Raw genomic sequence first — 17847 nt, 5'->3', positions numbered from 1 at the left:
ACTTCATGCTGTTTCTTCCCACAGTGCACTGCATGATGATGTCAAGATGAATATCATCCATTCGGTAAAAATGTGTTCTGGTGATTTTTTTTTATTAACTTCAGTGTTGTGAATTTCGAAACAGCTTTTTTTTTTCAGGGTAACGTATTCCTTCGTTCCTAAAATGTGACTTATTTCACCATTTCCTGCAGTAATTTCCTCTTAGCTTTTATTACTTGAAGCATAACTTTTACACCTGCGTGATATTAATACAATAATTTTTCAAAATATAACAATAGATCAAAAGCTATCCGAAAGCTGTTGAATACAAACTCGTTTCGAAATAGTGTTTGTAGGAAAAATTGCATTTCAGAGTCCCTTGTATCAGCGGATATTCGCGTGATTTTCATCTGCATTTCAGTGTCCGGATATCACAATTCGCTTCCGTTAAATTTCTAGTATTTGATGCGTACATGCGTACACGTCAAAGCAAAACGTAGCGAATCAACTTGAGAACATGTTGTGGTTCGTTTCAATCGTGTTTCTCGCCGTTTACTCGAACATTTCTTGCAATGTGGCTGTAGCTGATGAACTAATTACAAAGGTAAGTGTTTCAACAAAGAAAAGTAGAAGTTTGATCTTAGTCATTGAACAAAATATTTAGTTGTTGAGTTTTTTTGTTTTATTTTTGTCCTAATTCCGATGTTATTTTTTACTGCAGTTCGGTGTTATTTTTCTCGGTTTAGGGCGAAATTCGGTGTTATTAATTTAAAATCTGTATTATTTTTATTGTTCTTTCTATGCTTAAAATTTTTTCATTGTTTTAGTTCTGGAAAATTGAGACAAATTTTAGTTTTAATGACAAAAAATGTGGCTTGCCTGTGTGAGAAATGACCAAATTTCTTCCATTTGGAAAACTATTTCATCTCACCAGACACTAAATATAAAATATTTATTAAATGATAACACACAGATCTTTGAAGACAATCATACACATCACATTACCTTAACAATGCTAAAATATCCCTCTGCGATCTTAAAATACAGTTTTGTGTACACACACATACACCTCCCCATCACCCTCCTCCCCGAAATACAACAGATGCTTCTCTCTGAAAATTTTCTCGTTCCTACAAAATTTACATTCTGGGAATATCCCTTCGAGCGAATTCTATTTCAGGACGAGGTTAAACACTGTCAATCATGTCTGCGCCAGAATGCAATAAATGATGAGTGACAATCTCTTTGAACTGAACTATCACCAGCTAGACTACAAACGACATGTAATAGCGCTTCAGGATAGTTCTCTTTAATAGAAGTAGTGTTATGCCAAGTTTATAATACATATTTCGCGGAGATTTTCGCGTTAAAGTGCAAAATCCTGTATTACTCTGAAAAAATGGCATAATTCGCGTTATTTCGCGATTCCGAAACACGGAAAATTTGCCTCCTTTACCTACCAAAATACATTCGAAACACTTTATTTTGCTTTCCTCAATTTTTTGGTGTTATCGTTAAAACGAAAACTTCACGATAATAAACAGTAATTTCAAGAATGAAGTTGGAAGTATGAGGTTAAGATGGTTGTCAACTTCATATAAACATAGGTTAACTGGACTAGAGGTAACAGTTTAAAGTGTAATTCGTACGACTACGTGCCTCCACCGGGTATTGAATTCGCACCCATATTAAAAGGCAATGACGTTACCAACAGTTTATCCCGAAGACAGCAATTTGACGAAGCAAGCGATTTGAAAATTATTATTTTTTAAATTAAAAAATAGTCTGTTACGTCAAAGTGTACAGCTTCCCATTACTACCCTTTCACTTGCCATTTACATTAATATTTTTGTATTATAATATCATTTTCTTGAGTTTTTGGTGTTTAATATCGTTAAGGAAAGTGGCGGTCATACTTATTATTTTGATATGTGCAACATTATCCATGTAACAATATTGTTTTGGCCTGGTTTAGTATTCATACTTGAAATTATTTTATTTTATAGTACAAAGAAGTTGGCAACCATTTACTGTTGCACGAGTGTAACCGTTACATACGTTCTACGTAAATAGCGTTTGTATATGGATTACACCCGAAATCAGAGCCAAATTTAAGCCTATGGGCTCCAGATTTAGGGATTCCAAATGTATCCTATCCTAATACAAGAACCGGCCCTTCCTCACTTTATTTTCTTCTCACTATATTATTTAATGATTTAAACTTTAGCTAGATTTTTAGACTGCTACCTTCCCTAGTTTGGCTTTACAGTTACAAGATCGTAAAATACGTGTACTACTTCACATTGATGTGGGTATGTGCGTGGGGGGGGGGGGGGGTGAAGAGGGCATGTTATCAATTCCTTTGCTCACCAGAAAGTGAGCAAAAGGTTTCTTTTTTGTCAGCTATTTGCCTCCAATTAAAGAACATCAATTTCTTGTTCGTAATGCTTTTTTTTTAATTGTCCAAAATTACATACACACGATAGAAGTTTTGTACTCACTTAATCTTTATACCGGGTATGGTTATACATGTAAAAAATCTAACAGTTATAGAAATTGCTGCAAGAATCTTGTGTATCTTTAGTCCTGACAGTAGTGGTAGCGTCGTCGCCTTGTAATCAAGGGGTCTCTGGTTCGATACCCGGTGGAGGCACATGGTAGTTCGGATCCCACTTTAAACTGTACGTCCAGTCAAGAATAGCCTTACTGTGCAAAAAGTGGACTTGAAACAACAATTCAAGTCCTGACAGTAATTGAAGATACTGAGGGACGATAAAAGTTTGATAGTTACGATCTACAAGGTGAAATCATATGATCTTGACAGAAAGTAATGTTGGGGGAGAGGTATTTTAGGATAATATCCAGCAAAAGCCGTAAAATTTACCCCTATAAACCGGCCGTGTCTGTCAATCCGTCTCTCCGAGTCAACTATCCAGAACTCAGAAATCAGAAGAGTTATAGAAGCACGATTCGTTGGACTGACAATGAATGCTAAATAATTGCTCAACACAACAAATCTCAACTTGGTCAATCCGCCCTTTGAAAACTAGCAAATTTGAGGATCTAAATTTTTCTGCAAATAAAGTCCTATAAGAAGCATAGAATATTTTGTTTATCATGGTAATTTGTGTGTAGAGATGAAACAATTTAAAATCAACAATCAACACACTTTTTAGGTTTCGATATCTAAGGAACAATTTGAGTTACTCGCAGATATACGAAAATTAGTGCAATGAAAGTCTTGTACATTTTGTACAGACTCATATTCGGTCTCTCGAAGTCAACGATCGAAAGAATCGATACCTATCGATTTCTTAGAAATTACCAAAAATAGAAACAAAGTTCCATGGACAGAAACATTGATCTTTTACTAAATCTTAGTCGGTATAAAGTGTCTCGATCTGTCTAAGAAGTCAAGCGAACAATCGGTAAAAGTTTAATATTCGATATCTCAGAATTAATAATGCTAACATTGTGTAACTTAAGATATCGAAGGATATTTTAAGTATCAAATTAATTCCAGGATATCTTGTGGTTTTACTGTGCTCATTTGTTGATGTCAACAATAAAATATTTCAATATCTGCTTTTATCTCGGAAACTTCAATGATATAATTTAGTAGACTGAAATAATGCCAGGTGCTGATATAGTGGGATATCTATTTCGTAATTTATGAAACTATATTTGCTACAAAGATGAAATTTTGTGTAGTGAAATGGGATTCAAATGCCAATTAATGATAATAAAGCTTATCTTCCAGAGCAATTATTTCCAAGTCTATAGCGATTAAGCAGTATATCCAGCTTGCAATTATTTATGCTGCTCTAGGGGCAGCAACATGTGACAGAGATGAGAAAGGTATGGTATTCTTAGGGACTTCCTCAAACTAGCTTGAGGACGTGTTGGGTGTCTGTAAAATCGAATTTTATTGTTGTAAAAGTGTCGTTTCGTTTGCAAGTGGTGAATTACAATGTAATAAGATACATGGAAATGCCATCCGAAAGGAAATTGTAATGTGACTTACCTTCAGACAGAACCAATCAGATTAATTATAGGTTGGCTATAGGCAGGAGTAGAATAATACTAAATTTTCAAATTTAGTTATGAAAATATATATACATATTATTTTAACATTTCGAGTTCACTTATTAAAATATCCATTAAACCATTTTTGAATAACAAGTAGGCTATGTTACGTGTTTCTTAATGTTCTTGTGTTTTCTTTCTCACGCGTACAAGTTAATCAGAATAAAAAAAACATATTAAACAATTGTGAAATGTTGCAAGCTATGATCAATTTCTGCAAACTTCAAGGCTAAATTTTAATATCTCCGGTGATATAGTAGAAAAGGCCACTCCTGTACAAAAATAATTAATTTTAATACAATCTTGTATTAATTTAAAAATTAACTGTTATAAGATCATACTTCATAAAGTAGTTATATCTTAGTTGAATTTATGCCTTTCTTTTCATGGGTTTCTTACACCATATTTGAAAAAAAAAAACTGACTCCTGAGAAAAAGGGGCTGGCATCTGAATGATTTTAATTTTCTTCTACACCTCGTCATAGGTATTTTTTAATGTTAAAAAGATAAATTTTTCAGTCGTTATGACAAGTATATTTTCACACTTTTGTATCATAATTTCGATAATCGAGACAAAATTGAGATATTGCTTACCAAGATCAAGTCGAAACGTAGACTGAAGTTTAGATGTAAGACTATTGAAAACGATAAATGTTCGGCTGTGTGTCATCTTCACTTTTCCAGAATAAATATATAGTGCAAGTAACATTACAGTTACTTCTGGTAAGTTTTCCTACTTTTAAAGAAACTAAGTGCATTTTCGACTGTGACTTTCCTGCTTAAAATCTGTCTATACAATTTAGAATGTTCGATTATTTACTTGCAGTGCAAAGGTATAAAAACTGTCATTAAAGAATATGGAGACTGCAAAACAGAGAACCCTTTGGTAACCATTGGAGATGTCAAATTTGAATCGAACAAGTGCGAATTTATTTTAACCGGTGGATTGGATTTACATGCAGATCTGGAAGGAACGTGGACTGTAAGTTTTATTCATAAATACCTTAACGTATTACTACTATTATTCAAAAAATAAAATAAAGAATCAACCAATAGTTTGTACAAATATCCTGCACTAAACCTACCGTGCGTTCATTTCGATCTTCAGCGGAGAGATCGGGAGAAGCGTGGCGGGCGGCGCTGACAGAGATGCCGACATTTGCGGCCTGTAATGCCCGCTTATTTTTATGGACCTATGCAGACATTTGTATAAATATTGCAAAACGAGCACTAACCTGTGTTATAAGAGCAAGGTTTTAATTTTAGTAGCTTAGTGGCTGTATGTGCTCATGATTTTGACACGCCCATCTCCTGGGAAACACGGTGTAGAGGTTTGTTTGGAGAACGTTCTAACGCTGCATCAATTTTATGGATCCAGTTTCTCGTAATTTAAGGACAAGATGTCTAACCGTATCTCTATGTGGAGGTGAAACGCCTGGGAATTTCTGTACAAATTGCCTACACACGTCTCGACACGAGTCTGTGTTCACGTAAGTGTCATACATAAAAATTCTTTGTTCTAACGTGAACCTTGCAGCTGCCATTCCAATCGTCTCACTGACACAACACACAACACACAACACACATATACACTGCAATAACATGTGGAGGTGAAACGCCTGAGAATTTCTGTACAAATTGCGTACACACGTCTCGACACGAGTCTGTTTTCACGTAAGTGTCATACATAAAAATTCTTTGTTCTAACGTGAACCTTGCAGCTGCCATTCCAATCGTCTCACTGACACAACACACATACAAACTGCAATAACACAAACAAGTAACGGCAAGTAACCAAGAATAACACTCTTGCACACAGTACGGAATTAACACGCTCTTGGTTTACATCTGCTCGCCACTATATTCACAGCTCTGTCTTCATCTAGTCGCGAAGGAACAAGAAACTCGAGCTCGGAGATTTCGGATTGCAAGGAAGGTCACGAAAACCATTGACTTTTAACGGTTTCGTCTGCAGCGTAATCTTCGAAACCTCTAAACGATCCCCATCGCCACAAAACTCTTTCAAGGATATTAACTTAAGCAGGACGTTACTGGTTAAAACTATGATTAAAATGTTTTATTATCTGTAGCTCTTAACATCGTTTCTAGAGCGTATTTATTTGTGTATATAAGGGCAGAACTTGGATGAATTACAGAATAACTTTTTCATGTTATAACACAGGTTAGTGCTCGTTTTGCAATAAATTATTTAAATGTCTGCACATGTCCATAAAAATAAGCGGGCATTACAGGCCGCAAATGTCGGCATCTCCGTCAGCGCCGCCCGCCACGCTTCTCACGATCTCTCAGCTGAAGATCGAAATGAACGCACGGTAGTAGTAACAAGTTTAAATTAGTAGATGCATTAAATGTTTATCACAATATATATTTCCGGTTTTCAGTTTAATTATATTTCGTAATAATTCTAGGCTGTTCTGGAAAAAGCACTTAAATAAATAAATAAATAAATATTACAGCAGACAGTTTTTATGTTGTTTATTTTTTCAAAACTAAACATTACACACATGATGTACATGTTCGATCATCACTGTTTAGAATTTTTACACATGTCCAATATAAATTTTTACTTACGTTTTCTTTAATTGATTCAGTAAAACTTTAAAAATAGAGAAGAAAACCGCAGTTTGGAACATACGTGCCTTTTCTCGAGGACCCTGGAATTGTGACATTAATATTGTAAGGTTATTCAATTTGCAATCTTGTAATGAGCGATTTGTCTAAATAGGCAGAAAATCTACGAAAATAAGAAGCAGTTCGATGTGTAGATGAAAATTGAATCGGTACGTTGTCAATGCCTTTGTTGTATGATGCATTGGGTGAATAGAAGTTTCTACGTCGTGTTTCTTTTTCCAGTTATTTTTTTATATGTATTTCTTTGAAAACTTACAAGAATATTAACATAATTTAACTTGGCGTCAATAATTTCGCAGGGTGCCAAAAAAGAAAAGGGTGTATCACTGAGGAAAGGGGGTTAAAAAGTGGTACAATATCAAGTAAATGGTAAGACAATGAGAAACTCTTTATTACATTTTCGTATGTAATATTATCACAAAATGTGAACTATCAAAATTATCTACCGTTATCTGTAAAAAAATATACAGATTTTCAGGAGAGGTCGCTTTTAGAACCCTGTTCCCCCATTCTTCGATCCGCCCTTGTACACTGAGTTGCAATGCGAGCGAAGCGAGAAAGAACATTTTTGGGGTATTTTTTTCGAAGCAGGCAATAATGCTAATACTAGTCATTATTATCACAAGGGCCGCGACCTTTACTCCTTTCAAATATTCTCTTTTTGCTCTTTAAGCACTCATTTATTTTGCCTCCAGTACACTCAGTGTACAAGGGCGGATCGAAAGATCGTGGAACAGGGCGCTGAAAGTGACCTATTCTGAAAACCTGTATTACTTTTTACAGATAACGGTAGATCATTTTCATAGTTCACGTGCTCCTTGTCTTCCGCTGTAGCTACTGCTGTGTCTAATCATTACTCATCCTCATTATCCGAAAGTGTGACGTCAAATAACGAATAGATAGTTAACCGTGGATTTCTAATTTAGTAGTTGATGCTACATTTTACTTCACTACTTCTTCATCTACCCAATGTTGGTTGTAGGAGAGAAAGAACAAAGGCGGATGGTTATGCCACTGGCACCCCGCTTTACGAATAATTCAGACGAAAATTCACTTGATAACATACGACTTCCAAAAATGATAGCGTAAATAATGATCATCATACGAATTTTATACCAAAGCGCTAAACATTTCCCCCCACTTTGAAGTTCGATCCCCCCTTACTATAAAAATAATGTTCCAATCTAAGAGTTAACAATGATATTCAATATCTGGACATTCCCCCTTCGAGAGTTCCCCCTCCAATTTAATGCTCAATCTCCTCCTCCCCGCCAAGTAGAATTCCCGTGATAATCTGAGACTTAACATTGATAGCAGTGGCGCAACCACAGGAGGGGCAGGGGGCATTGGCCCCAACCTTGGACCGAAATGAGTTCTAGGGGGCAAGGGGGGCAAACTTTGATGGCCAAGTGTACCTGCAGGGGGCAATTACAGTCCAGAACCTCAAACTTTATGCAAATAAAAATACTTTTCTAAATACTTAAATGAAAATAAGTTATAAGATTGATAGATTTGTGGTTGTAAGCACTTTACGCACAGAAAGGCTAATCGGGACGGGACCTACTGTTTAAATTTGGATCCGAACCACTGTGCCTCCATCGAGCATCGAATGCGTGACCCCTTTATCACAAGGCGACGATGGGGGCCTTCCCGATGGCGCAGTGGTAGCATCCTTGCCTTGTAATCAAGGGGTCTCCGTGTTCGATACCCGGTGGAGGCACAAGTGGTTCGGATCCAACTTTAAACTGTTGTCCAGTCCTGATTAGCCTTACTGTGCACAATGTGGACTTAAAACACCAAATCAATCAATCAATCAACAAGGCGACGATGTTACCACTTCACCATCGGGGAGGCACAAAAGTTGTAAAAGAGAGAATGCATTCGCGTCCCTATTAAATCAATATTGATTTCAGCCTGCAAAAAAAATTGGATCCAAAAATTTTCTTGCTCGCTTCGTTCGCAATTGTCATTGTTCTCTGTAATGGATTGTAAATTACCAGACAGAGAAATAAGACTAGTATTAATTGATTTTGTTTTAAATGCATGAAGAATTGTTTCGAGGAAAGGGAGCGTGCACATTTGAGAACATTTATGTATTGATTGATTGATTTGCTTTATTATACTTCGTGTCTTGTACCACGTTTGGCTAACGTGGTACAAGATCCGAACCCGGGACCCCTTGCGTCGTAGCGCGATGTGCTAACCACCACGGGGGCCGGCTTACAATGTATGTAATTTTTGCTGTTGGATGTTGTGAGATGGATGAATAGGTTGTGTAATGTATTTAAATAATATATGTTATATATAATATGATTGTATTAAAGAAACTTTGAATACGTATACAATTTAGTGTCAACGTCGCTCCATTTTGCATATATGTGAAACACATCGTGCATGAAAGTTGTACATGTTAATGTAAAAAAGACTTATATTTTGAATGCATTTATCAAGCACTTTCTGTTTTTCAAAAATAGTTTGTGTTCTTGTTTTCCATTATTAATGTGAAATTGAACGTGTTAAGCCAGCCGCGGCGCACACTTTGGGAACCACCACGCTAGACCGTAGCACGCTACGGGGTGTGATTACGAGCGAGCAAAAGTGGTCGGTCTTATGCAGGACTCTACGTCTCACAAAATATTGATTATAATTGATGCAATCATTCATCACAATGGAAAAATTAGAAGACATATAACGGTCAAAAATTAAAAAAAAATATTAGTTTATTGATTGATTCATTTTATTTACTTCGCTTTTATGCCACTTTTGGTTTATCGCATAGATGAGGATGAAAGGTGATCAGATGAAACTGATGAGAAAACAATGCACATTTACAACACACAACACAGTTTCCACAGACGATTATATTAGGCTGAGTCCAGACACCAGATCTCCGTTTTTCTGCAACAGATATCAAAAACGTAATTCAGTAATATAACCATTATTATTATCTTTCCTTAATACGCTTTTAAAGCTTGTCATCTTCTAGAAATGAATTAACTGGAATTAATGGATTTCACTTGGAGATTCGCGAATTAGGCCGTGAATCCAGTATATGTCCTTTGCTCACCAATTCGTTAAAAAATAATAAATATTCCTAATAAATATACCTTATAGAAGTGTAATATTTTGTTTTCATAGCACAGCGCAGCACAGCACTCGCAATAGATAGGCTGATTCGAATATGCCGGAACAATCACTGTGACTCACATGGGTGTCTGCAGAAATTTTTGCGATGTGGGAGTCAGGCCCTCATAAACCTTGAACAGTAGAAATATTAACAATAATTATCTCAACAGTTATAATCATTATTATACAATAATAATTAAAACCTAATAAAGTAAACACATTTCATCGCAAATTTAATCATTAAGTAATTGGGGAGGCTCGATCCAACTGATGAAAATTCAGCACAATTGTATTCCTTTTGTTCTATTTAACAATTCATACAGTTAGTGTACTGAAATTCACAATTATTGTAAGTAGTGTAATTGGTGCTATAACCATTTCGAGAAAGTATGAACCCCCTCAGGCAGATTTGCCTACACTTAAAACAAGCTCAACATGCCCATATGAGCTTTTTGCTCAAGTGTGGAACTCTGTCTAATCCAAGATTTTTGTAAAAATGCCCTCGGGAATTTTCTGTGAAAGTATGACCCCCCTCAGATTGATTTGCCTACACTTACAAAAGGCACTTCTGTGAGATTGTTGTCCATAATCCTGTCAAAAATATGCCCCTCTTGATATTTTTTTTGGCTACACCTAAAACTAAGCCAAGATACACCCACTCACACACACACACACCCACACCCACCCATACCCACCCCCACCCACCCCCACCCACACACACACACACATATTTACTTCCGGTCCACTTCTGGTCTATTTCTGCCCACTTCCGGTCCACTTCCGGTCTATTTTCGGCCATTTCTACCCATTTCTGCCCATTTCCGGTCCACTTCCGGTCTATTTCCGGCCATTTCTACCCACTTCTGCCCACTTCCGGTCCACTTCCGGTCTATTTTCGGCCATTCCTACCCATTTCTGCCCACTTCCGGTCCACTTCCGGTCTATTTTCGGCCATTTCTACCCATTTCTGCCCAATTCCGGTCCACTTCCGGTCTATTTTCGGCCATTTCTACCCATTTCTGCCCACTTCCGGTCCACTTCCGGTCTATTTTCGGCCATTTCTACCCATTTCTGCCCACTTCCGGTCCACTTTCGGTCCACTTCCGGTCTATTTTCGGCCATTTTTACCCACTTCCGGTCCACTTCCGGTCCACTTGTGGCCTATTTCTGGTTTATTTATATTGCATCATGTTTTGCAACAAATTATTACCTAATATTATGCAATAAATTATTAGACATGTGTTGTTTTCTGATTGGTTGGTTATGACAATGTGATGATGTGTTATATTCTGATTGGCTTATTGTTTCAGATGTTTTCAATGCGGTCTGTGCTTAGGCTATATAAAGAGATTTTGCATTGCATATCACCCAGTATTGTGAGAGTTGTTGAAGAGTAAGGTTGTGTTGTTGCAGTGCTGCTCATATTTTTTAAACACAAAAATATTGCAGATTTGTATAAATTGAATTACAAATATATTTGATTTAATATACAGAATTTTTGACAACCTGTCATAGGTTTATTAAGTATAGAGTTTTGATTTGAACCCCAAGAAATTTTATATAAATACCAAAGCCAAAAATATTAACACACACACACACACAAATCACACTGCTGAACCCAACTGATATTTTTTATTAAGCATAGAATTTTGATTTGGACCCTAGGAAATCTTATATAATAAACAACAACAAAAATGCCAAATCAAAAATATTGTAATCAATGCAAAAAGAATATATCCAGCCCCAATTGGGCTAAGCATCAAAAGAATTGTAATCCAGACAAATACAGAACTCCCACAAAAATATGCCCTAAATGCCATAGAAAATATATTCTGGAATATTTCTTATATAAACATAAAGGTACTTGTTCTGCACAGTCATCAACATTGCCCCCACAACCATCTACATCTGGTCTGAAAAGAAAGCATGAAGCACCTGTTAATGCTAGACCGGCAAAGCAGCCATGCTATGCACCCATCCATAGCAGTTTTGCTGGCCAATTAAGGGATTACCGGTTTGTATCAGAGCCAAGATGCGGCATTAAGAATTTTTTGAACAGTATAAATCCTGATGTGCAGGCAATTCTAAATGCACAAAATGGCTCTTATAAGCTGTCTCTCAAATTGTTTACACAATATAAGAAGCCAAATGGCACAAAATTTACACAGCCCCACATAACAGAAACTGTACCTGTATATTCAAATGCAAATTTAGACAAAATAATAAGCAGTTTGATAGAGCAAATGAATGTTAAACACTCTGAATTTGCAGCAAAAGAGTCTGGATGGAGCCTATGCGGTTCTCCACACAAGTTATATGTTAATATTTCTGAATTCAGCCCATTACAAGGATCTACATATTTGCCATTACCTGTCAATATTAAAAACAAACAAGCCGTGGTTAATATAAAAAATAATGATGAGAAATGCTTTTTGTGGTGTATTTTAGCTGCTTTGTATCCAGTTTTAAAGAATCCAGAGAGAATAAGTTATTATAAACAGCATGAACATGATTTTGATGAAGCAATGGAGGGTTTAGAATATCCAATGTCTGTTCAGAATATTAATAAATTTGAAAAAAAGTCCCGGGATATTAATAGTAAACAATTATCTATTAATGTATTTATTTGTTCTACTGGCCGTGGCAATTGCTTGATAGCACCTCTCAGAATCAGTACATTTGATGATGATTCTGCTGTTCCGATTAATCTGCTCTTAATTGAAGGGGATGATACACACCATTACACTCTGATACATAATCTTGAAGCTTTAGTCAGAACACAACTAGACAAATTTAATAGAATATTTAAGTTGTGCAGAAGATGTTTAACTGTATTTGATGGTAGAAAAATGGTGAATGGGGTTCGTGAAAAAAATGCAGAAATTGCTAAAAACAAGTTAATTAAACATTTAAAATACTGTGGCAATTATAAACCTGTTCATATGGTAATGCCTAATCCAAGTGAAAATGCCAAATTCAAAAAATTTGAAGCCTTGTTGGAACACCCAGCATATATAGTCTGTGATTTTGAATCAAATCTCAAACCTCTTGCATTCTGTAGCCCAGATCCTGATGAACCTTCAATTACACCATACCAATTACATGAACCTTCTAGTTTTTATTATGTGATTGTACAGGATGGTGTTGTTAGTAAAAAAGATTCATACATGGGAGCAGATGCCATCAAAGAATTTGCACATAGAATAGAAAATGAGTGCCATGACATAGCATCTAATGTCTTATTAAAATCAAAACCCATGTTGCCTTTAACAGAGGAACAGATTGAAGATTTCAACAATGCAGAAAAATGCCCGGTATGTGATTCTGAATTTTCAGATACAAATATCAAGGTACATCACCATTCTCATACAGATGGTAAATTCTTAATGGCCCTGTGTAATAGCTGTAATATTAAGATCCAGAGACCAAAATTTGTTCCCATATTTTGCCATGGTGCATAAAATTATGATTTTCATCATCTGATCAGGTACGAGGGGTTTGACAAGCAGAATTTAAATATTTTAGCTGAAAATGATGAGAAATATATTGCCATTAGCAAAATAATTAAAGTTAATGGTGTTCCTATTCACTTAAGATTTCTTGATTCATACAGAATTTTATCGGCTAGCCTGGCTACACTGGCCACTCAATTATCTGATGATCAATTCAAAATCACACGTGCTTTGTTTCCAAATCAGGACCTGAAATTAATTAGGCGGAAGGGTGTATATCCATATGACTATGTTACAGATTTTTCTAAATTTGATGAGTGTTCTCTGCCACCACAACAAGAGTTTTACAGCAAAATCAGAGGATCTGGAATAACTGATGATGATTATCACCATGCCCAGTTGATGTGGAACAATTTAAAATGCCAGACATTTGGTGATTATCACAATGCATATTTAAAACTTGATGTGACCCTCTTAGCTGATATACTTCAGGCATTCAGAAAATCTTCCATGCAAAATTATAAGCTGGATCCAATGTATTTTTAGAGTGCGCCAGGCTTAGCATGGTCTGCAATGTTTTTAAACACTAAAATGCAATTGGATCTGATCCAAGATCAAGACATGTACTTGTTTATGGAGCAATGTATAAGAGGGGGCATGGTGCAATGCTCTCAGAGATATGCCAGAGCAAATAACAAATATATTCCTGATTATGATCCAGCACTGCCATCAAATTATATACTGTATGTAGATGCAAACAGCCTCTATGTTTATGCTATGATGGATAAACTGCCATATGCAGGGCTTGAGTGGGTTGAAGATTTCAATATTGAAGATCTTAAGGATTTTGATGACAGTAACTATGGCCTATTCTTAGAGGTTGATCTGACAATTCCTGATGATTTACACAACACATTTTCTGATCTGCCCCCAATTCCTGAGGTTAAGTGCTCACCTGGCTCTAAACAAAAGAAATTGATGATGACTCTGGAGCCAAAACAGGATTATGTCATATATTACAAAAACCTCCAGTTCCTGATGAATCATGGTGTTCAAGTGAGCAAAGTTGGCAAAGTTTTGAGGTTCAGGCACTCAAGATGGTTGAAGCCATATATTGATACAAACACAGAGCTTCGAACATCTGCAATGAGCCAATTTGATAAGACTTTGTTTAAATTGATGGCAAATTCAGTGTATGGCAAAACAATTGAAAATGTCAGAAAACATACTGATGTTAAAATAATTATTGACCCCAGCCGGAGCAAAAAATTGATAGCAAAAGCCAATTTCAATTACAGAAGAATTTATGATGAGCATATGGCACTTTTCAACATGAAAAAAAACAAAGATTAAGTTTGATAAGCCTATTTATGTAGGGGCTGTGATATTGGAATTGGCCAAATTACATATGTTAAAATTGTATTATAATGTGTTGAAGCCTTTTTATAAGGATCGTGTAAAATTGATGTACATGGACACAGATAGTTTTGTTCTTGATATTCAGACAGAAGATGTTTATCAAGATATGTCACAGCCTGAAATGCTTGAATATTTTGATAGCAGTGAACATACAAGGATTCAACCCCACAACAAAAAGGTGCCTGGCAAGTTAAAAGATGAGACACTTGGTGATGTTATTGTGGCATTTGCTGGGTTAAGAGCCAAGATGTACAGTTTTGAAACATGTAGTGGTGTTGTTGCCAAAAAAGCCAAGGACATTGGCAGAGTGACTGTAGACAAAGAGCTTGAATTTGAAGATTACAAAAATTGTCTCAAATCATGTAGCACAATCAGAACATCAGAATCCAGAATCCAGAGTGTGGATCACTTATTGACTAGCAATATTGTAAGAAAAGTGGCTCTGGACCCACATGATGATAAGAGATGCATTTTATCATGTGGCATACATACTCTACCATGGGGGCATTGTTATTTGAAAAATGTCAATCAATGCCCAATTACAGAGCATGATTTGAAATAAATAAACATGCCTATGAACTTATTTGGGTTCAAAAAACAGGCTATTATGGATCTGCCAACACCACAACCCTCTTCTGATATAATATCTAAACTAAGTGCTTTGTTAATTATTCATCTGAACAGCATACTTACAGATGTTGATGATGAAACAGGTAAAACATTGTACATATTTAACAATAATTTAAATCATTACCAATTACCTGTAGGTGGTCAATTACAATTTATTACAACCCCTGAGGGTAATGTCAAAATTTCAATAGGGAGAAATATTTATAGAATTAAGCACTCAAACATGATTTCTGGCACTGTATATACTGTTTCTGCTGGTGACTGCTTATATATTGAAGTCCCGGGATCCTATGACAAGCTTATACCTTTTTTATAGAATTAAGAATTAGATACTCTATAATAAATAACCACTAAAACAAAAATGCCTAATGATATATTTGGCCATACAAGGCATGAAGATCACAGTGATGAGATTCTGATGCTTGATGTCAGAGTCAAGAAATTAAGAAGTGATTTACAAGCTTTACAAACCACACTGAATGCCAGTCTTCAACTAGAAATTACAAATTTGCAATCACAATGCATGGACCCTCTTCTTAAAATTGATTCAGAACTCAAATTATTGCTTCAGAAATATACTGATTTGGCCACATTGGATAATTTTCAAAGTTTAGAAGAAGCTGTAGCAGCTCTTCAAGCCAAATTTAAGACCCAGGCCACCAACTCTGAGCAATTGAAACAACAATTGGAAGAGCAAATAAATTATGTCCAGGCACAGCTCCAAACAATTGTCAAAAGCATAAAATCACAAGAAGATTTTGATCTAGTGATTTCCACTCGAAAGGAACATATTCAGTCACTCCAGATACGTAATATGGACCCCTTGAACAATGCCATAGCCGAGGTTAAAGAAAAAATTGAGACACTTGAAAATTTTATGAACAACTTGCCATCTTCTGATGCTTTGAATGCAATAACTCGGAGTGTTGCCAATATTAAGCTGCAACTTGAAACATATGAAGATTTTGGAAAAATTCAAAGTACCATAACCCATCTTGAGGGTACAATAGCAGCAGTACAAAGTGATCTGACAAATGTACAAGAAACTCTAGAATCCCGCTTGCCTGGGATTGTAGATACCCTTGTTAGTGTCCAGCAACAGATCACAAAGCTTGAAAACCTCAACACTGAATCTGAGCTATCTCATTTTCATCACTTGATCGATGATATCCAAACAAAGCTTGAAATTTTACAACAATCAACACCCACTCAGGCAGATATAGCCCTGCTCCAAAATGCTACGCAAAGTGTGGCTGATGCTTCTGAATTAGACAATGTGAAATTGGCACTTGAATCTTTGCAAAATACTGTATCAAATCTGCCTACATCACAGGAACTTAAAAATATTAAGAGGGCAGTAAATCGCATATTGAAATCAGAAGATATCAAGAATATCCAGACAGAGATCAAACAACTCACTCAGACAGTGGCCACTCTACCAACCAATCAACATATTAATGAACTGCATGCCCTGTTTGAGGATATCAGAAGACAGGTCCATGATCTTACTGCTCAAAATTCAAAATTGGCAGTTGTTGAAAATTTACAGCAAATTGTAGCCAATATCAAGTAACAGCTAGGGACCATGGAATCCAATCAAGCAAATGCTTTGTCTGTTTTTGCCACCCAGCTACAAGAAATTGTGCAACAATACAAGAAACTTGCTGTGGACATAAGAATCAAGCCGGGGCACCATGAGATTGTTAGGACCATCAATGAGCACCTTGAATCTGAAACAAGCAGATTGCTTTCAGCAGAAAAAGAAATAACCGGCATAATCGAGAATCCAAAACATACAGTAATTCTTGAATTGTACAGCATCCCCAACAAAGAATATGATTCACCATTTACACCAGGAGGCAAAATATATATGCTGTCCCCTGCACAATATTATTACCAGTTTTTTGTTGGGGGGAACATTTAGACCAATCAAGATCAAATATTGGCTTCAACCACAGGCACACCACTACCCTACTTTATCAATAACAAATGCTGATAACAAAGCAAAAATCACCAGTGTAGAATTAGAGGATTTTACAGATCCCAATACATTAGAAACATCTTATGTTGAAGATGATGGCTCTCTGGAATTTCATATACAAATAGGAGACAAATTATATTTAGAAAATCCTGTAGTATCAGCTGCTGAACACCCTATAGTTGCAATATTCTTGTTTACATATTATATCTAGACAAATTATTGTTGATGAATTACACAGACAAGCCAGACATAATTTTAAGAGACTGCCAGTAGTCACAAAAGGCATAGATGATTTATGGCAGAGCGACTTGATTGAGATGGCAAGTGGACAGCTGAAAAACTTAGACAAAATCAACAAGGGCTACAAGTATCTACTTACTGTCATAGATACAGGGTAGGTGATCAAGTAAGATTCAGCAAATATAAGCATTTATTCAAAAGAGGCTTTACAAGAAACTGGAGCACTGAATTATTTACAGTGGTTCAAGTTAAACCTGGGACCCTTAACACATATATAATAAA

General features: G+C 36.0%; 1 protein-coding gene across 1 annotated transcript in view; it reads left to right on the top strand.

Moving 5' to 3' along the window:
• Window positions 1–467: 467 nt before the first annotated feature.
• Window positions 468–17847, top strand: part of LOC145982354 (uncharacterized) — a 30583-nt gene continuing 13203 nt past the window's right edge. Inside the window, exons 1-2 of the mRNA XM_083115911.1 lie at window positions 468–583; window positions 4892–5047. Coding sequence (XP_082972037.1) covers window positions 497–583; window positions 4892–5047 — 243 coding nt within the window. The 5' untranslated portion in view covers window positions 468–496. The remainder of the gene's footprint in view (window positions 584–4891; window positions 5048–17847) is intronic.

Source organism: Lepisma saccharinum, unplaced genomic scaffold (genome assembly GCF_977018435.1).
Source record: "Lepisma saccharinum unplaced genomic scaffold, izLepSacc3.1 HAP1_SCAFFOLD_145, whole genome shotgun sequence".
In the NCBI taxonomy this organism is placed as follows: Eukaryota; Metazoa; Arthropoda; class Insecta; order Zygentoma; family Lepismatidae; genus Lepisma; species Lepisma saccharinum.
The sequence above is the reverse complement of the archived record's forward strand: the minus strand, read 5'-3'. Positions and strand labels throughout refer to the sequence as shown.